A 22,279-nucleotide genomic window follows, 5' to 3' on the forward strand; every position below is an offset into this window, starting at 1 on the left:
CTTCCGGGGCTCCAGACCACATGCTGGGCCTCGAGCTGGGCTGCGCGGTGCAACTCTGGGCCGAGCGATTTTAAAGTCCTGGGCCATGATGCCACGCCTGGGTGTCTCCCCTCTCACCTGTTGTGTGGTGTTTGAGCATGCCGTGCATGCACTCCCTCAGCCCCACTGAGCCCGAGACATGGCCGGCACCCAGCGCCGGGGAATTTAAAGTGTGGGGCTGTGGTACCCTGTCACAATCCCCCTCCTCCTCCAGCAGCCTCCAGCTGGCCCTTCGGACGACCACCCACTGGGAAATTCGCGGTGTCCCACCGGGCCAGTCCACCCCTGAGTGAGGGACTTCAATCACCCTTCCTCAGAACAGTTGCAGCGGCACCGAATGCTCTGGAGAAAGAAGCGTCACCTCAAGTTTGTACCTTATCAACTCTTGAGCCAATTAAGGAATTGGCATGATGTGAGAAGCAGTTTTACATGAAAGTCTTAGTTTCACTAAGTTAGAATGGTCAAGTGCTAATGCCTTGTCTACACTTTGCAGTAGGTCAACCTAAGTAACATATGCTAGCTATGTGAATAATGCAATTGGAGTCAACATAGCTTAGGTTGACTTATTGCAGTGTTCTTGTTCTGGGGAGAACTGGAATCAACCAGAGAATGCTCTGCCATCAATTTAGCAGGTCTTCACCAGACCCACTAAATTAACCCTTACTGCTTCAATCATAGCAGTGTTGATCTCCGGTGAGTGTTGACATGGCATCAGTGGGTATGAAGCAGAAACCCACCATCTCATGAAACAGAGACTCCAGCTACATAGATGGCCCAGTGATTGCATAACCAAGTTATGTGCCTTGTGCTACCCTCTCTCTGTAAAATAAAGGAAGTTAAGAGACTGGAGCTATGTCTACACTACACATATTTTAATAATAAGTCTGACATTCGTAAAAGGTATGCAATTTGCGTACCTTTTTTTGACTTTTTTTGGAAAAGGCTTTTCTAAAATTTGGCCCATCTACAATAGGCCAAATTTTGGAAAAACGTCCTTTTTCAGAAGAGCCCTTCTTCCTCGTGAAATGTGGTTTACAGGGTTTCCAAAAGAGAGTGTCTGCTCTTCTGCAAAAAATGTCAGAAGAGCAGACGCATTCCCTGCACGAGGCGGAGTTTTTCCGAGATACTGGAGGTATCCCAGAAAAACTCCATAGTGTGGACAGGTGACTCTGCAAGTCAACAGCAGATATGAGATAGGATTCAGCAGTTTCTGAATCCCAAACTCACATTCAGTCTGTTGTACAATTTAGAGCCAATTACACATGTAGATAATGCAGTGGGAATATAACTTTTTATCCCATTTTATATCTATCTTCCAAATATGTAAAAGTCTCAGAGACAGCTGTTTTCTGAGAAAGACAGACAGGTCCTATAACACCTCAGGGTATGTCTACACAGCGTGGCTCTTTTGGGATAACGGAGGTATTACGAAATAGCTACCCCATGTTTTTAAATATTTTGAAATATTTTTTGAAATAACAGGACTGCTATTTTGGCATCCCTGTAAACCTAGTTCCATGAGGGTTAAGGGATGTGCTGATAGCATGTTATTTCAAAATTTGGCACTGAATAGACGCGCCAAATTTCAAATTTTAAAATACAATCGAAATAAGATACGCAGCTTGTGTAACGCAAATTGCGTATCTGATTTTGAGTTTAGGGTGTTGTGTAGCTGCACCCTTAGAGACTAACAAAATAATGTAGATAGTATCAGCTCACGAAAGTTCATGATATTATCTATATTTTTTTGTTAGCCTCTAAGGTGCTATACGACCACTCTCAGTTTTATAAGCTTTTTTCCCCCTTCCAAATGTGTGGAGCTGTACATATCAGTTACAATGAATTTATCTGGGATTGTTGATAACTAATAGAAGTAAAGCAAGTGAAGTAAATGTAATAAATAATATATCTTTCGAAAGTGGTATTATTTCTTAATTCATTGTTCAGGGTGCTTAGAAAAGTGGAACAATCTATTTATAAATATACAGAAATACAAATCATAATTATGCTGACATAAGGAAAAAGGAAGATTTTCAAAGGTAGGTTCCAAAAATTAGCATGCATCTAACCAATGTGTATAACTCCCATGTATGTACAAACACCTGAAGTAAATGCACAGAGATTACATATGTACACAAGGCAGCTATACATGAACACTAAGAATTTAAATGCATAAACAAGGCACATGCAAGTATATCTGAGAAACTATTTATCTGATTCTGATAATCTCCCCCACATGTCTGTTACTTCCCCACAAAAAAATAGGAGAGAGATGGGGGAAGAGGGAAAATTTTTGAACAGGGGAGTAAGTTAAAATCAGCATAGTACATGGTAAATTCTATGGCAATTTCCAATTTCCACATGCTGCTACGCCAATACAACTCAAATCCGACTAACATCATCAAAACCTGATTAAATTGTGAGTATCTCCTCAACAGTAAGCAGCATGCATGCTTAATTTGGTACAAATTAAAATGTTTTTCATGAAGCAGATAAAGATGAAATCAGTGTATTCATTTTAATTGTCACCACACTAAAATTTTACACCCAATCTTTTGAAACATTGACTCATTAGCTCACTATGCAATCTAAAATGTACGTAAATGTAGCTCACTATGCAATGTAAAATGAGATGGAACTTTATTACTAAATCTATTCTGTGATATTTCTGCAAGTACGGTTGAAGATGTTCATTAAAAACGCCTGTTTTCAGGATTTATAAACTTTGTACTAAAAATTCCTTCTCCAAAAAGAAATTAGGCATGCAAGTTTCTACCTGGGATAATAATTTGTTTTAAAATAAAGTTTTAAATACAATAATCCGGATCTGAGTTATATAAAACAGCAGTAAAAGGAATGGATTTTTTGGACACTCACAAACAAAATAAATGAGGGAGTTGTTTATTTTACAGTAGCATCTATTAAGTCTAAATAAGGGATCATGCCCTCATTATGGTGAGTATTGTACACAGACTTACTAAAAGACTATCCCTTCGCCTAAAGAGTTTATACTCCAGGGTTTTTTGATTAACTCAATGCTGGTAACTTGACTCTCATACTATTTTTTTTTAACTATGTAATCATATGGGGCAAAAGGAGTTGTTGGCCTGGTAACCCTTTGTGCCTATGTGCGTGTGTATTATATAAATAAAATTCAGTTCTTCCAATAATGAAATTTAATCTAAAAAAATCCACACAAAAATACAAACGCTAAAACCATAAGCTGAGTAGGTATTTGGTCCGTTAAAAGCAACAATAAAAGGAAAAATTAAGTTGCCAGTTATTACAAAGTTAGTAATTCTAGATGTACAGCAATCAGATTATCATCATTTTCTACAATTTGGACTCAGTGAAAGAATATGTCTTGTCATTTTTGATTAACAGACCAAAATTACTTTACAATCCAAGAAGGGTTATCACCATCCTTTCCTTAAACCAAATACATTCACAAACGAAAATACAATGTAGACAAAAAGATCACAAATGTAAAAAGCGTAACAAATGCAAACATATTTATTGTTAATAATGGAACATACCTTGAGCTCTTCAAGTACACCTTTCAAATATAGCTCATCACATAGAACAGCACTCAATTCAAACATAAATTTGCCCCCAAGTAAATTTACCTGTGATTTTTCCAAATCCTTCTATTTACTGTGCATTGGCATAAAAATGCTGAATCGTGAAGTTTAGTTCATAAAAACGTATATACTTGAAAAAGAGCCAATGCCATTCCAAGCCTCCCCCATTGCTTTTACCTATCTATCTATCTATCTATCTATCTATCTATCTATCTATCTCTATGTGGTCCATATTTTGGTTCTTTGCCACACATTTAGGAAAAGCTTAGTATTTTAATTTTACAATTTATTTTAATTTTCATACAAATTTTATACATACAGTTGCAAGATTACATTTCTTTTTATAATGGACTTCACCCCATGTGTTTGGGGCTAGAAATCTGAGCATTTTATCTGGAAATGAAACCGTTTCACTAGCCAGCTCCCAACAATCCTGAATTATTCCATCTAAGAATACTTGAGAGAAATATGTGAATAACCACTATCCCCCTTTAATAACTAGGTCCTGTGGACATGAACAGTAAATTTAAATTAGACCCAAGACCAAAATGGTAATCCTTACACACAGACTGGATTTTAACTCTTTCTAAAATATATATGAAATGAGGCAAAAGCAGGTCTTCAGTTCATGAAGACATTTATAATACATTCCAGAGATTTCAAAGACTGAATTCCAAAACAAATTTCAAATGCAGAGTCCTCTTTAAATTGCTCTCTCAAATTTTTATTTTCTGATATACATAAACAAATTGCCCAATGTACAATATAACTATTAAAACTGCCATTTCTCCAAAGGTAATATCTTTCATTTCGCTTTGGTTGCATTTCTTCTAACTACATGAATTTAAAGTCAGCCATGCCTAATGGCATTTGCTCATGCTGTAAAACAAGTTCTGAATCAGAAATAGTCATTAAAGGCTACTTCTAGAAGCAACCCGTGTGAAGTGGATATTTGAGGTAATACAGTATCTACTGCAGGAAGGAAAAACAGCCAAGAGAGCAACATGGAGGACTGAGAGACATAAAAAAAATACATATTACTAACCCTAAGCCTAATTACTCAGGGAAAATACTGGAAGTTGGTTTGGATGTAGTCTGTCATCTTCTCTCCCCCCCCAAAAAAACACATTTAGATGTGGTTACATACGTACACCTATTACCAATATGGCAACCAGGAGAATTACACCAATAAATAACTAGGCTCTTAGTGTTGGAATAAAGTTCAGAGAGGTATTTAGTTGAAATAATACTGTTTTTCAATTTAAACCAAAGTGATGATGAGTTTTGTATGCCCAATAGACCTCAGTAAATCATAACTATTAATAGTAAGCATCTCTTTCTTAACTGTTCTATGGATACAAGGGAATAAGAATAATAAGCTATGTAAATTACTAATTAGAACTTAATTCTATGTTATGCTATGCATATTTTCATCTTCAATATTTCATAGATATCTTTTATTGGACCACCAAAGCATAAATAGTTGCATAAAATAATGTCCCTTCCTAAACAATACAAGACTTGAAAATCCTTTCATCAAAAGTGATGTTTCAAATAAATGGAACTCATTAAAGAATAAACAATTTTTAAATATTCTGTAAGCTATGGAATTAATACAGTTTCTTGAAATTTTACAGGGAATGTTTAATGCACAGTGAATTTAAAGTATTCATTGTTAGCTACCATTGAATAGTTAACCTTTTGAACCTTTCTTAGGGTATGCTGACCCCTAAAGGTCTAAAGGTACTAAATTTGAATTATCTATCTAAAATTGAAAAAGTATAGGGAAAGACCAGCTCTCCCGTTTCCCCACTAAGCTACTACATTGGGACTATTTCATAGCTATTTGTTTCAGAAATATTTTTTCAGTTACTTCAGCAGGCATTCTACATCATGGGGACTAAAAGATGCCTGTAGATTATTTTTACATACAGTATTACTCCCAGGAACTTCTGAATCTCAAAACCAGTAAGAAGTAACCCTCTAACAAAAAGAAGACAAATGCTTTTTTTGCCTTGCCTCATCAATGCAAGACTGGTTTTATGGCATATTTGAAATGTATTCTCTTTGGAGAAACAATGGGGAGGTAAAAATTCACGTGATAGATACGTGAGGTGCCACGAGGAGGTCTTTGTGATTAAGGCTATTAGTGGCCAAATTCTCTTCTGCCCCACTGTCCCCAACGACACTGTTCTCTATGTCCTTAGTAATGGCCATTTGCCAATGAACACCTCTCATCCATGAGATACTCATGATCTATGGCACACATCCTTTCCTTTCTTCAAGAAATATGGGCCACCTCAAGACTGACCATCTCTCCATTAGAATCCTTAGGTCAGTGGTCTGCAGCCTTTTTATGCCCAAGATGTCTTTTGAACTTAAGGGCAACCCAAGGCCTCCCCTGCCTCTGCTGCACCCCACTTACTTCCCTTCTCTTCCTTCTTCACTTTCACTGGGCTGGAGCAGGAGGGTGAGTACAAGAGGGTATGCGGGGTGCCGGTTCTGAGAAGAGGGTCAGGGCTGGGACAGCTGCTTGATGTACAGGAGAGGGTACAGGGCATAGGAGGGGTTTTAGGGTGCTGGCTCAGAGGGCGCTCATGGAACAGGAGGGGATATCAGGTGCTGGCTCTGAGAGGGAATTCAGGGCTGGACCAAGTGCTTGGAATACAGGAGGGAATATGGGGTGCTGGCTCTGGGAAGGGGATCAGGTTGATACCACATGTGATCCATTAAACACTTAATTCTCATGCAGTCCCCCCATGATATCCCTCTTCCACAGAACTTTTTCTGTCACCACTGAAAAGACCTCCCTGAGAACTCCCCTTTGTTCCTCCCAATCCCAATCAGGAGGCTACGGATACATCTACATTGCAGCTGGAAGATGAAATTCCCAGCATGGGTAGATTTGTACTACCTCAGCTTAAACTAACGTACTATAAACAACGGTGTGGATGTTGTGGCAATGGAAGTGGCTTGTGATAGCCACTGGAGTCCAAGACCACCTGACTCTTTGGGTCCAAGCTTAGTCTGGAAGCCCAAGCCCCTGCCAGCGTAGCAACATTCAGACTGCTATTTTTAGCATGCTAACTTAAGCTGAACAAGTGCAAGTCTGATTACTTGTGCTGGAAATAACACCTTGCAGCTTCAGTGTAGACATATCCTACCCCTGACTCCTAAAAAGGTGCCAAGTGTCCCCACTGAAGTCAACAGGAAACTGAGGAGACACTTGACATTGTTGGATCAAATGCTATGCTGTCACCTGATCTGAACTAAGGCAATATTAAGAAATTATTGAATATTAGCACATTTACCTGGTGTTGCTCAGGTCCTTAAGGAGGGGCTCAGGGCAGGAGGGACTCTGGGTAGGGAAGTGTGTGCGCGTGCATGCGTGCACTCATGGGGAGGCCAAAGCCTCCTCGCCCCCAAAATCTGTACCAGGGCTGCTTGCTCTTATCCTTCCTGTCCCTGTCTGTGAATAAGAGCACAGTGCACACCTCACCTGCCCCATGCGCTCTCCAGCCAGATTGAGGGATGCTGCAAACTGTGCACTTTCCCATCACTCCCTGATGAAGTGGAACCACCAGCAATGTCCCAGTATGAATTGGGGAGGGAGCTTCAGGATCCCTACCCTCCCTAAAGGGCATGTAGGTGGTGAGAGGCTCGGGGCTGGGACAGGGTGAGGTGTGACCCCAGCCAGTCCCTTTCACTTATCTGGTGATTCTGTCTCTTTTCTGTATGGTTTATGAGGCACATCCCATTTCCCAGCACAACCACACCCTTACATTGCTTTAACTTACGATAAGAGGAAGCTGCATACCGAATTTGGTGGTCCTAGCCCTTACGTTTAGGAGGAGTGCTTGAACAAACAGACACACTCTCAAATGTAAAGTAGATTAACAAAAAGGTTTTGCTTAAAAAACAACAAAAGGTCTGGTAGCACTTTATCGACTAACAAAACATGTAGATGGTATCATGAGCTTTCGTGGGCACAACCCACTTCTTTAGATGACCAGCATTTTGGTTCCTGCCACAATTAGGGTATGTCTAGACTACATGGCTCCATCAACGGAGCCATGTAGATTAGTTTACTAGACATAGGAAAATAATCGCTGCTTCATTTACATCAAAATGGCTGCCGCACTGTGCCGATCAGCTGTTTGGTGGCACAGCACGGTAGTCTGGATGCTCTATGGTCGACAAGGGAAGCCCTCATTGACCGTCCTGGTAAACCTCATTCCATGAGGCATAACGGAATGTGGAGCGCCCAGACTACCGCGCTGTGCCGCAAAACAGCTGATCAGCACAGCGCGGCAGCCATTTTCATGTAAATGAAGCAGCGATTATTTAAATCAGCGCTTCATTTTCCTATGTCTAGAAACCTAATCTAAATGGATCCGTCGACAGAGCCATGTAGTCTAGACATACCCTTAGGTATAAATAATAGAAAATATATCACTGCTCTTTATTAAATTTGTGAAAGAACTAAGTTAGAAATTAATGGCTCTTTGGAGCAAGGACTGGTCTTTTTGTTGTGTTTGTGCAGTGCCTAGAATAGGGATGGGCAAAATATGGCCTACAGGCCAGATCTGGCCCACCAACCCATCAGATCTGGCCCCGGGCTGCCCCGTGAGGACCCTCAGGCACAGAGCAGTCCCATGGCACTTTAAGGCTATGTCTACACTACAAGGTTTTTGCACAAAACCAGCCATTTTTGTGCAAAATCCCACAGAGCAGCCACGCTTCAAATTCATTTTTGCGCAAGAAAATCTACAGTCAATCGACAGAACAGAGGGCTTTTTGCGGTGTAGGTATACCTCCTTCTAGCACTACAGATCTTGCTCAAAAAGGCATGTGTGGACGCTTTGCAGGGGTTTCTTGTGCAAAAAGAGCCTATCCAAAAAAGCACAGGTGCTCTGATGGCTATCCGAGCTTTCTTGCGCAAGAGCATCCATGCGCTTTGAGGTGTGGACATGCTTTTGCGCAAGAAGTCTTTGCACAAGAACTCTTCCGCAAAAGACTTCTTGCACAAAAACCCTGCAGTGTAGACGTAAGCTAAGTGTCTCACCGCTTTCTGTGGCTCTCTGCTCTGGGCATCAGGGGAAGAGGGAGGTATTGCGCGCTGCCCCTGGTCAATAGGAGCTGACATATTTTGCTGGGAGGCAGGGGCAGCATGTGAAGCCTCCCTTCCTCCCCACCCAGACAGAGCCACAGGGAGCAGCCAGCTATTTTGAGCTTGTCTCAGGGTTCTGAAGGGCTACCAACCAGGAGCTGTCTAGGTAACTGCTTCCTGGCTAGAGCCTGTCTCTGGCACCTTCTCCTCCCCCCCTTCACCTCCCCGCCAAATCCCTGCCCCAAGCACCACTGCCTCCTGCCCCAGGTCACCATCCAAACCCCCTCCTTCCTTCAGGTACAACTTCCTCCCAGACCGCAAACCCTCTCCTGCACCCCAATCCCATACCACGAGCTCCTTTCTTCATCCACCCTCCAACCCAGAGCCTATACCCCCTCTATAAGAAAAGTATGGCCACTTGCCAAAATCTTGGAATGGCCATCAAAAATTATTGTCCACTCCTGACTTAAAACAACGATGTCCCAGTTGAGGACCAGGACTCCTTAGCACTACAGTTATACACATAATGCTGAGTATCACAACTGAGAGTTCACTAAAATCCCTTAATATTGCAAAATACAGAAAAGATGCAGTAATCCACAAAAAACTGAGCTGGTTGAAGGTTTACATTTTTTTCTTTTATGGAAGTTTTAAAATTCTATTTTAAAAACAACCATGCAGCTGCTTTGCTTTCACCCTCAAATGTTTCCAAAATGAATGAGAAAAATCACTTCAATATATTGGGAAGAACAAATACATTCCAGTCAGTACCTAGCACTGGTACACCACCCGGGGTTACGCATTAACACCTTAAAAGTCCTTACCTTTTGACCAGTCCTCCATTTGTACTTCTGAACTTGTTTGATCTGGCACACACTCTGGTTTTTGCTCCAAGATTGCAAAGCTAAAATAAAGCCAAGTCTAGATAAATAAACTTGAAACAATATATTGGAACACACCTACACCTAGCCTTTATTTGACAGAGAATTTACAAGACAAATGATTTTTAAAATATTTATAGTGGGACAATAAACTCTGTGTATTTTAACAGTTGATTTTAACTTACTTTTCTCAGTAAAAGATTTTTTTCTTCACACATTCAGTTTATATAATGGCTTATTCAGCTTTTTGCTGTGTTTAATGCTTCTGTTGAAGTATTTATTAGTTTGTCTCCTTGTTCAAGTCCAGCTCTTGCAAACACATACTACCAAGTGCACATTTACTACAGCAAGTAATTCCATTGAAGGCAAAGGCATTGCCCACCACTATGGCAAGCACTACTTGTGGTAGTAACTACTTGCAGAATTGAATCCTTGAGCTGTTTATAATGTGCTTGTGTTTCTTAATTTCATAAGTAACACACAAGATAACCATGTACATTTTCAACTTGTACTTTAAACTTGTATTTCAGAAGAAAATTCAAACCCCTATGCTATTTAAAATTGTCTTATTTCCAGTACAAAATTGCATTTTATATACACTTTTCTGTATTATATACTGTAATATAAAACTAAATTTTTCAACCAGTCACAATTATTTAATTACAATTTATGGTAAACTCACAGTACTGACAGGATTTTTTCTTTCATTTTTCACAAACTATTTAATAGGATAGATTTTTTAGACTCCTTCTGCTAAACATTTGATTTTATTTTTACATTTAGTATATTATCTTTTGATACTTTGTCTAAACATTTTACCATACACTTTGTGAGCTTTGCTTTTTTATTTCTTTAACATCTAAGACTACCATAAATTTTAATATTAACTGAAGCATTGCTTTTTAAATTATCTATAGCATCAACAATTTTTTACCCTTCAAGCACAGGTGTTGGTGAAACACCCAAAAATAAACAGGATATTTTATTCTGCATTTGTGTAAAATACAATGTGAAGAGATAATTTAAGGGCTCATGAAAATGCAAAGGGAACTACCATTTCTGCAAATAAATGTGATGTAGTATGAAAAAATCTTAAAACTAAATGTATAAACCACCAGTAAATGGTACCAATACAAAAGTTTCTCACATTCCCCTGATCCTCCAGTGAAGAACTGGGGGGGAAGTTTTCTTTCCATGGTACATGAAAAACTGATGGAACTACCATTTTTCATTTGAGATTATAAAAAATTAATTCTGCAGACCACTGATAAGATTTAATTAGACTAACATTTACTGTAAACATTCAGGAATTAGTAGAATCTCAGTCTAGCTCATAGTTGTCTTAAGTTTAAGTGTACATGATGAAAGCAGCGCAAGTGTTTATTTGATGTGCTTGCTTCTTAAGAGTGAAAAAGGTAATTTTATCTCATACCTAGAACAATGAGTGCCTTACAAAAGTCCTCAAATGAAGCTGTAAGCTTCTCCTTTTTTGATTCTCTATAACTATGTTGATTTGGAGTTGGCAATCTTTTTCTAAGTTTCTCATTTACTTTTGGATTAGCTGAAAATATAGAAGGTTATTAATATCAAAGAAATATGTTTCTGTCAATGAAGCCATTTCCCTACATATTGCACAAAAAGATTCATAATAATTGCAGTCTTTTAATAAGATATTCATATAACAAGACATGAAGAAAATACAGTCTTTAATAACCTCTAGAGAATTTTAAAACAAGTCTTAGAGCCTTAATGCGCCTAGTAATATACTATTTAAAACCATAATTTTATCCCTGTACAATATACAGTCATTCTTCCTCCCGATTTACCCAGCTAATGAATGCCAGCAATTAGTAAAATGTAATCCCATTGCACAACCATTTTAATGCTTTTAGCACTCAGAAAAGTAAACACCAAATTAATACTGCTCAAGCCATATCAGATCCTAGCTGGAAGCAAGCAATTATAGTTCAGCTCCTCAGGTGTAATTAAATGATTGGAATGATTTAGTTCCATAAATGCAAGTTAATTCATAAGCAAGCAACAAATATACTGGGAGTAATTACAAGAAACATTGACAGTCTAAGCAGGGCATGTTCTTTTATGTACCTGTTGTAGGAAAAGGCTGCCCTCTCCTGGAGATAATAGTGAATCATAAATCTACTAAATAATCAACTTCATAACTTGGAGAATGGCATAACTTTTTAGAGGTAATAGCTTCTCTCCTATATTACACAAACACCCATAATTAATGAGGAGGAATTGTTTACATATAGACAAAGTCAATTATGGTGACTAAACTATGTTGGTTGACTTAGTGGTCAGAGTCCACTAATAAGATTTTACCAGATTTTCAATGTTATTTTTTTTTTTGCTATCTACAAAATATTATTTTTCAAAAAAATCTCGCTATTCAGATTTGCGAAGTTGCCAGGCTTTATCCTTTTAAAAAATCCATACTAAAACTTAGCTTACATGTAATATTTGCGAGCAACACAACATACCTTTCTATGAGGTACTCAAGTGACATTAACAAAACTAATTACATTCTGACATTACACTGAGTAACTCATACAAATCAACGAAAAGTTGGGCATGGCCATACAAGTTTCATTGTGAATGAATCGCTAAAGATTTGCAATGAAATGTTCTACTTACATTCACTTTTGAGATTAAATGAAAGTTTTGTAACTGATCAATTACTGTATTAATTGCTGAGTATTTTTATTAAAGAAACAAAAAATAAATAATGGAAGAATATGTAGGAAACAGTGTTTGAAACTTGACGCAAAGGATAACAGAAGACTTGGAAGATATAAAATTAGTTGGATACCATGGATGTCACAGAGAGTACGTCTACACTGAAACGGTATTTCAAAATAACTAGCACTATTCAAAATAACTTAGTCTGCGTCTTCACAGCAGGAAGTTATTTCAAAATAGTGTCAAAATATTATCAAGCTGGAGGACTTCTTACTCATACTCCTGTAACCCTCATTGTATGAGGAGTAAGGAAAGTCAGAGGAAGAGTGTTCTATTTTTAAATAAGCACTGTGTAGATGCTCCCTATTTTGAAATAAACTATTTCAAAATAAGATACGCAATTGATTTGCGTAGCTTATTTCAAGTTAAGCCCTGCCATGTAGATGCACTCAAAAGGATTTGATTAGCTGCAAAATTTCAAGGAACTGCTAAAAGACAGACTGGAACGAGAAGGACTTGAAGAGCATTGAACCTATATAGATGGGTCTAAAGCTAGAAGAAGGAAACAGTAAATCACTGGGGAAAATGTTATACAAAATTATCAATAATAAAATGAAATTAAGGCCACAAAACAACGTATTTCAATTACCCAATTCAAGGTTGACTTTAAAAACACTTTTTCCTTATTCACAATCCTTCAATTCAAGGTTGTATCAATTATACATGTCCTGTTTTAATAGTATCAAAACATCCTATTACAGCTTCCATCCTGTACATATCATCAACTAACCAGGACATTAACCAAGGAAAACTATAAACTGACTACAACTGTGGCATGTCTCATCCAATAACTGCAAAAAAAAGGCTTTGTAAATTTATTTATGTACCTGAGTATAAATTTGCAAGTAACTTCTTAGTATTTAAATGAGTTCCAGCTCTAATCTGTCTTTATATATTGCTTTCTAGTAAAGTGTTCAAAGAATATATAAACAGTATTTGCAAATATACTTTATATGGTCATTTCCACAAACACCAATCTTACAAAAAGTACATTCACAAACATGGTTATTGCTCTTTAGGACACTAAGTAGATCCTTACTAATAAGATTTCCTGTGAGCGTAATATGTTTATGTTATTAATCTTTACACATTTAAAAACAAGCAGAGGCTAGGGACAAATATCTGAAGACTCTACACTCATTGTAGAGATGAAATTGAATTATTTTAAGAAGTCACATTTCAAATTTTAAAATGTATGGCACATTTGCTTTGCCCTTTGATGTCACAGTCTTATTTTTCTATTCAAATCTTGTACACTGTAAGTTAATTGCTTTTGGAAACTACTTATTATTCATGTAAAAATTAATGTGCCAATGTGTTTAAATCCTTTTAAATGACCATTCATGCATCTTTCTTCTTTAAGTACCGAAGAAATCTGTCAAAGATATCAATGCAAGATGGTCTTAAAGAAAGTTATAATAAAGATTCTTTTCTGCTAACATAAGATTTTCATTTTTGCCAACTTTACTTAAATTCCATTAATTTTTTAAGCTGCTTTTAATAAATTCACCAAGTAAAAAATTTTAGGCCCCATAGTCTGTCATTTGTGTTCCAGCTGACTTTATGAATATTAATAACAGTGTTATCCTGATTAAATAGGCTTCATATGAAATCCCTGTGAATCCTATAGCTCAGACATCTCATTTTTCCAACTCTTTATGAATTTGGATTCAGATATTAAATGGGAAAAATCTTAAAAAACAGATTTAATGGTACATTTGTGCATTCTTAAGCAAAAACTAGATATTCTAATGATTCAAATAATTAAAACTGAAATCTTAATATGTAGACCTTTCTGTAAACATGCAACATATTTGAACTGTAATGAAAACTTCAGCACTTCTCAGAACAAAGGATTAAGAATCTATTATAAAATACTAATGTCTGTCCTTATACTCACCTTAAACAACAAACAATATAGTCTTCACTCATGCATATGAGTTTCAGAGTTGCAAAAATATTCCCTAAAGGGAAATATCTATTGACAGACTTTTGATTATGTAAGTTTAAATACCGAATACATGAACACAGAGTATTTATTACACCTTAAATAGGAGTTCAATCTTTTTTAGTACATATAAACCCACATTCAAACTAAACAACATTAACATTTACTTGGTATACTTCTGTTCTCATGCAAAAAGGGCCCACGTTTTCCAACAGGGACACACCAAAGTACACAAGTGCTTTCAGCTAACAAATCCTCAGTCAAATGCATGGGCAACTCTGATTTACACATAGGTACTAGAGGTTCAGGTCAGCTTTGTCAGCCATCAAACTGAAAATCTGGGACAAACTGGCTTGGTTCTATACCCAATGCAAAAAGTTACTTTATTTTCATTATGAGATATGGAATAGAGGCATTGCTTACCTCATTTAATTAGGACCCAATCCTGCAAAGGGATCCCTGCAATCATTAGCCATTCTTCATGGGCATAAACATTTGTTTAGATAGATTCCACTGAAAGAACAGGTCCTTATTAGATTTACGGATCACCAAGATCATTTAATTCACTCACTACCTGAAGAATTTGTGTGTTAGAAGGAATAGTTTAAGAAATTTAAATTGTCTAAATAAATAATTTCTGAGAATGAAGTCTAAAAATAAATCAGTCACTTTCTACAATTTATGAACAAATTAATTTTTCAGTTAATAAACATTTTCCACAGCCTGTATGTGTTTTGCTGCCCTTCACTATAGTATGCATTTTTATTGGTTGGGTGAGCACATGCTAGATATTTTGCAGTCTTGTTTAATGATTGGGCTGGTTCCTTGTCTGTTCTCCCTACTGTCCAGACTAGCAGAGTATCTTTTAGTTTCCTTTTGGCAGTATCAGTATAAGGTTAGGCTGGGTCTTCTCATGTGCCATTACATAATTATATCATTACATATTGGGCACCAAGCTCTTAGAATGCACTTTGGTGAACTACAGATACCCTGCAAAGCACTGTTCTGAGCAACTGTTGGTATGTGAAGTAAAACAGGAAAGGCGATTGTGATCTGATACGGATTTCTACAATTGTTCCTGTTCCTTTCTTGTACTAGAAGGAATATACAGGCAGTCCCCGACTTACGCGGATCCGACTTATGTCGGATCCGCACTTACGAATGGGGCTTTTCTCGCCCCGGAGCTCACGGGCGGCGGGTCGCCACCCGTGTCCTCCGGGGCGAGAAAAGATTCTCCCAGTCTCCCTGGTCTGCTGGGGGGATCCAGCAAAGCCGCTGGACCCCCCCAGCAGACCAGGGACACCCGAGCAAAGCCGCCGCCTGGGCGGCTTTGCTCGTTTGCCCGGGAGCAAAGCCGCCCAGGCAGCGGGACCCCCGCCGCCTGGGCGGCTTTGCTCCTGTCCCCCTGGTCTGCTGGGGGGGTCCAGCGGCTTTGCTGGACCTCCCCAGCAGACCAGGGAGACAGGAGCAAAGCCGCACAGGCAGCATCCCACCACCTTTGCTCGGGGGCAAAGGAGCAAAGCCACACGGGCGGCGGGGTCCCTCCGCCTGTGCGGCTTTGCTCGGGTCTCCCTGGTGTGCTGGGGGGACCTCCCCCCAGCATCCCAGGGAGACAGGAGCAAAGCCGCATGGGCAGTGGGGTCCCTCCACCTGTGCGGCTTTGCTCGGGTCTCCCTGGTCTGCTCAGGGGGGGCGCGCAGCTAGTGCACCCCCCCTCCCCAGCAGACTAGGCTTTTGTTGCGGGACGCCTCGGGTAGAGCAGCTGGGGTGCTGCCGGGTTGGTCCTGTGGGAACCTACCGGGCAGCGCCCCAGCTGTTCTGTCCCAGGCTTCAGATTCAGCAGCTGTTGAAACTGATCAGGCTGATTCCAGGAAGCTGGGGGCAGAGCAACTCTGCCTCTGGCTTCCTGTAGTCAGCCCCTGGTCAGTTTCAGTGGCAGCAGCTGAATCTGGAGCCAGTTCCGACTTACATACAAATTCAACTTAAGAACAAACCTATAGTCCCTATCTTGTACGTAACCCGGGGACTGCCTGTAGTCAAATTCACTTAGCATATGTACAGTGCCATAGGGCAACCACAGCAATCATTTACACAGAAAATATTAGGAAAGAGTTTAATTTATTTATAGTGACCTTCACTGTGATTTAGTTGCATTAATAGGGTGTTGACTGCAGCTCCTCACTTGTGACCAGCCAATTCTCCATAGACCCACAGCAAGTACTGCACAGTAAACAGTTTGGATAGCATGGATTGTGCTATAGGTTAAGACTGAAAGAAAATCAAACAATTTTAAACGTTTTTTGTCCCAGACTCTGCTTCTCTCTTTGAAGCGTGTTAAGTCCATTCTTCTTATACTTACTGTTCATGTGACTGTAATTTCCAAACACCCAATCAGGATCCAGGCTCCACTGTGCTAGGCACTGTACAAACCCACAATAAAACATGGTCTTTATCTTGAAGAGCTTACAGTCTTTATTTGAAACAAGCTATAGGTGAGCCAAGTCATCATGTGATCTTATGTGTACACATTTATCATCTTGAATTGTTTTGGTTTATTATATGCTGTCCTGTGAGTACTGCTGAGCTTGTCATTAGTTGGCTGAGGTTTTTTTAGCTGTCATACCAGAGGTGGGTCTTAAGCAGGGGGGCTGGAACAGTGTGTACAGTGGGGGGTGCCGAGAGTAATTGAACCTAACTGTAAACTGTGTGGCTGTGTCTAGACTGGCAAGTTTTTCCGCAAAAGCAGCTGCCTTTACGGAAAAACTTGCCAGCTGTCTACACTGGCCGCTTGAATTTCCGCAAGAACACTGACTTTCTACTGTCTGAAATCAGTGCTTCTTGCGGAAATACTATTCTGCTCCCGTTCGGGCAAAAGTCCTTTTGCGCAAAGCTTTTGCACAAAAGGGCTAGTGTAGACAGCTCAGATTTGTTTTGTGCAAAAAAGCCCCGATCGCGAAAATGGTGATTGGGGCTTTTTTGTGGAAAAGCGCATCTAGATTGGCACGGACGCTTTTCTGCAAAAAGTGTTTTTTGCGGAAAAGCGTCCATGCCAATCTAGACGCTCTTTTCCACAAATGCTTTTAACAGAAAACTTTTCCGTGAAAAGCATTTGCAGAAAATCATGCCAGTCTAGACGCAGCCTGTATATAATTAATCCACTTCAACCAAGGGGTGCCGTACCACCTATGGTCTTCTGGAGTGGTTTAAAGGAGAGAGTTGATGGATTAACTAATAGATGAATTCAGGTAGTGTATTGCATGTTCAAGAAGTTACATGGAAGCATGAGAAGAGTTCAGGGAGTCTAAATGAGTTGTGTTCCCATGCCAGCCCATGAAGCAAGAAACAGGACCTTGGAGTCAATCCAAAGATTCTCAAGTCATCTTAAAAGGCTTTGACTGAATGCAAGTATTTATCATTTTTCTATAATGAATGAACAAGTAGAATTGCTCCATTATCTGAACAAGTAGTGTGTGCTTGGAGCCAAAAAGCTGTGAACTGTACTCTCAATGTTGTGTATATTTAGCTAGCTGACAAATATTGTCTCTATATACACATAGAAAAAGGTTGTTCATTACACGAGGTAAGATTCTGCTGTTTCTAACCAAACATTCTCTTATGATTAAATCTTTGATAGAAATGCTGTATGCTCTGTGCAGATACCAGAAAAACCTCAATAGATCTGGTTAAAACATGCAACAGTATAAAATCAGTAGATGCCAACATTCTTCACAGGTGTGAAAGTCAAAACAGTTTGCATTTAAAAGAAAAAGATGGATATAGCTCCCATTAGAATATAAACTGGCCATGAAAATATGGACCATACTGTACTAGACAGAAGAAGATATTAGTATAAAAAGGGTAAAAAATAAATTGTACTTAATTTATTCATTTAGTATTTAGCTTGATAACCACATACTACAAACAACTTTTCACCTTCAGCTAGTCCTCAGTGCGTTTACTGTCTTGTGAGCAAACGGAGCTGGCACTCACACAGTTTCCAGTGCATTTTGTCCTTAGTGAAGGAATGAGGGATACAGGTTTTGAGTTAGAAGGTTCTGGAATTCCGTCCCGAAAAATCAGCAGATTTCTGAGAATTCAACCAGTGCAATTGCCATAGACATGGAGGTGAAGGGTGCGTTTCACAAGGAGGACTTGGATCCTGAAGTGCAATTGGCATTGACAAAATTCCTACTCAGCTCCTGCCTAACCTTGGAGGTGTCTACATTTCCACCAGTAAAGGGTCCTGAGGTGCCTAAATGGTGGCATCTGGACATGCACTTAGCTATTAAGTCTTGAAACTGCCCAGTAGCTCAACACTTAACTCATGCTTAAACCCCAATGGGATTCACAAATTAGGCATTCTCCATGTACAGGTTGCCTTCAGGGCTCTGTTCAGTATGCAAACCCTGGAAGAGAAAGGTTAGCAATGCCCTTACGTTACAACTTCTAGCTCAGTGGTTAGAATGTGGGACAGCTGGGTTCAAATTCTACCTCTTCTTAATTTAGAGCAGGGATCTGAACTTGGCCTTATACCTCCTAGGTGAATGTGCTCACCACTGGGCTAGAGTCTCTCACTTTCTCTGGTCCAAGCAATATTTAACTATTTTTATACAATGAAACAGCTTCAACACAAGGCACAGAGAAACTCACCTCACCATATCTCAGAGCACAGTGATTGGGACACACTCCTGAGAAATGGAGACTCAACATCAACTCCCTCCTCCACATCAAGCGGAATGGAATTTGAACCAATATTCCTGGTAACCTGAGCATTTCAGTAGCTGCTCAGGAGAGATTCAAATGCCGCATAGCTGATTAGCAGAGCACCCACAGCTAGGGGTTTTTTCTTCCTACCAGTGGTGCACATAGGCACATGCCTCAGTGCACACAGAAAAATGTATTCTGCACACAGATAGAAAAGATTACAGGGAACATTAATGTGAACCCAGGTCTCCTGCATCTCAGTGAGTGCTTCAGCCACTGATTTTAAGACAATAAAGGGAAGAGGCCAACCTCCACCTTCTTATTTTTTCTTGAAAAAGAAGTGACATGGCTTAGGCACCAAACTCCAGGGCAGATTCACCCTTAGGTGAACCTTTAGGAGCAGAGGATACCTCCCTCTGGCCTGAATTTGGTCAGCTAAGTCCCTTTGAGAGGCAAGAGTTAGACTGCACCTCTCCTCCTGCCTCACTTAGGTAGGTCCTACGTCTGCATGCTGGTATAATGCTGACAGGTGGAACTGAACCTAGGACCTCTGGAGCTTAGTGCATGAGCCTCTAACACTTGAGCTAACGGCCAGAGGGCTCTCAACTAAGGCTATAGCACAAACTCATTCTCTCTTGCTGTAAATGCTCTAAGTGCCCTACACAGCACAGTGAACCATACCCTGTAGGTTACACTGACTTTTATGAATCCCATTCTTAGGCCAACTACTTCCCTTAGGCACAATACAGGGAACCTGGACACCTAACTCAGGTTTGTGAATTCCACTAGGCAGAAGGACACTTACAATGTAGACACTGTGTGTAGGTCTACATGGCCACTGGAAATCCACAGCTGGCCCAAGTCAGCTGGTTCAGGGTTGCTGGGCTCAGGCTGGGGGGCTGGTTAACTGCAAGAGCCTAGGTTCTGGAACCCTGAAAGATGGGAGGCTCCCAGAGCTTGGGCTGCAGCCACAGTTGGGATGTGTTCACTGCAATTAAACATCCCCACAGGCCAAGTCAGCCATGGGTGTCATCTTGCAGTGTAGACATACAGGGCCGACTTATCCATTAGGCACAGTAGGCACAGTGTCTAGGGCCCACAACACATTTAGGGGCCCACAAAAATGTTTTAATTTCTTTTAAAATCAGAAGGAAAAAAATGAACTTTTAGGGTCGAAGAAAATATTTTAATTTTTTTTCTCACATCAGAAAAAAATTAAACTTTTAGGGCCCACAAAAATCTATTAAATTTTGCCTAAAACAGAAAAAAAATAAAATGTGGAAGTATTTAAGGTTATATCAAAAATAATTTTTAATATTGATATTATTATGGTGGGAGGGGCCCACAAAGGCAAAAGTGCCTAGGGCCTACAAAATTCATAATGAGGCCCTGTAGACATACAGCGCAATGCAGGGTAATTCAGTCCTCAAGCCCGTTCCCACCTGTGGTGCTTTTAAACTTCCTGCTGGTGCCTTAACAACACAGTTTCTTAAGGACAATGGAGTAAAGACTCCTCCAAATAGCTGATACTGTTGCCCCTGGAAACACAGCATGGGACTCGGTGAAACGTAATACTGATATAGAGCTAGCACTATTTTATGAGCCAAAGTCCTACAGAGGAGCATGTAAGGGCTGCCTCAGAGCTTGACCATCCTCCTCCAACACCCTTAGCTCTGCCTTCTTCGAAACTGCCAAGACCGTTCAATTCCTCTTGGAGAGCTTTTCATGGGCCTGTATAAAGGTGGCAGTATCTGATGCTGAGGTGGATAGCATTCCATCTTTACATGCTCCCTTACCTAGAATAAGGATGTAAAATTCTTTTAAACCTCTTAACAGGTTAAGTGTCATGTTTAACCAGTTAACCAGGACCCCACAGGTGGGTGGGTCTGGCCACAATAGACCAAAGTGTGGCAGGCCTGGCCTGTGCCGCAGCATGGGTGGGGGGCCGCTCCTGCCCAGCCAGGCCTGCTGCACTGTGGGCTGCTCCAGCTGGGGTGGGGTAGCTCACCCAGCTACACCTACACTACAAGTGCCCCCTGCCCACAGCATGGCACTGTGCACACAGCCAGGCTGGAGCAGTGCCCCCGCTCACAGCATGGTATGGTGGTTCCAGCTGGGCTGGAATAGTCCCCTACCCAAGCTGGACAGGGGGCTGCTCCAGCCTAGCCAGACAACCGGTTACCAAGTTACCAGTAAGCATCTCCCAGTAAGGCTGATGCTTACCGGTTAATTGGTTACATCTCTAACTTATATCTCCTCATTCTTTATCCCATCAAACACCCATAAAAACAAAAGCTCAGTCTGCTTTCATCAGTCACAGTTTTATTTCTTGCCACGTTGGAAATCTCTTATAGAAATGTCTAGATATAGCACAGCACAGCAAAAGTTTACACAAACTTTAAAAAACCCAGCCTCATCAGACCACTGTACATTTGGCAAAGAACCAAGCCAGTATTTGTTCTGTACACTGGATGTGACAGTTATCATTGATTCATTAGGGAACTGTACAGCAGAGGGAAGTTTGTATGCTCTATTGATAAGGAAATAAAGCTTCAAATTTAAGACTATTTTCATAGGGTTAATTAGATACCAGGATCTTCTAAAATATCCTGAAACGTTTCGCCCCAGGCCAAGCTAAACTAAATCACTTAATCTAGGAAGGTACACCATATAAAAACAAAACTTAGTTTATAGAATAGTTTCCCCAGGGAACAAACAGATTGTTTTGGGTGTGTGGGGGGGAGGGGGGGAGGAGGGAAGTTTGCATTCAAGTGGAAGCCAAGTTTTGATGCAGTGACATACTCCTCCACAAAAGGCTTATATTTCCATAGACCCCACAAAGCTTATCAGAAAATCAAAAGTCTGTAAGCACCCAAAGCAAGTTCAGATCAACCAGAAAGACAGCTGTATGAAAAGTCCCTACTGTTCAAAAGAAAAAGATCATAAGAAACAATTATAATAATTACTTCACATACGTATCAAACATATAATAAAACACCAGACTCAAGTTTTCATTTACATACAGTAGAATTGTTTTACTAAATTATTGCTGTATTAAAATCATACCCTCATTAACCTGGTGGGTTTTTTTGGAGAGCATTTTTAAAAATCTATGAACTCATCACTCGTGGACTTTGTCTCCTTCCTGCCCTCTAACACTCACAATAAACTCAATTTCCATCTTTATGTCATTTCTTTTTCTCACTTTATCTTCTGCTCTTTGGTCCTCTCTGTCCCCCTGCCTCCAGACAAACGC

At 40.0% G+C, this 22,279-nt stretch overlaps 1 protein-coding gene across 9 annotated transcripts in view; it reads right to left on the minus strand.

The window, feature by feature from the left end:
• The window catches only part of MIPOL1 (mirror-image polydactyly 1), a 302,089-nt gene that overhangs the window by 248,862 nt on the left and 30,948 nt on the right, over positions 1–22,279 (minus strand). For 5 of the 9 annotated variants that reach the window (XM_075926909.1, XM_075926913.1, XM_075926915.1 and 2 more), the window contains one exon: positions 9,555–9,634. The exons of 1 other annotated variant lie outside the window; for it this stretch is intronic. In XM_075926909.1, coding sequence (XP_075783024.1) covers positions 9,555–9,573 — 19 coding nt within the window. In that variant the 5' untranslated portion in view covers positions 9,574–9,634. Of the gene's footprint in view, positions 1–9,554; positions 9,635–11,043; positions 11,173–22,279 lie in introns of all 9 variants that reach the window. 3 more of the 9 variants (XM_075926912.1, XM_075926910.1, XM_075926911.1) reach the window with 1 other exon arrangement.

Source organism: Pelodiscus sinensis, chromosome 4 (genome assembly GCF_049634645.1).
Source record: "Pelodiscus sinensis isolate JC-2024 chromosome 4, ASM4963464v1, whole genome shotgun sequence".
In the NCBI taxonomy this organism is placed as follows: Eukaryota; Metazoa; Chordata; order Testudines; family Trionychidae; genus Pelodiscus; species Pelodiscus sinensis.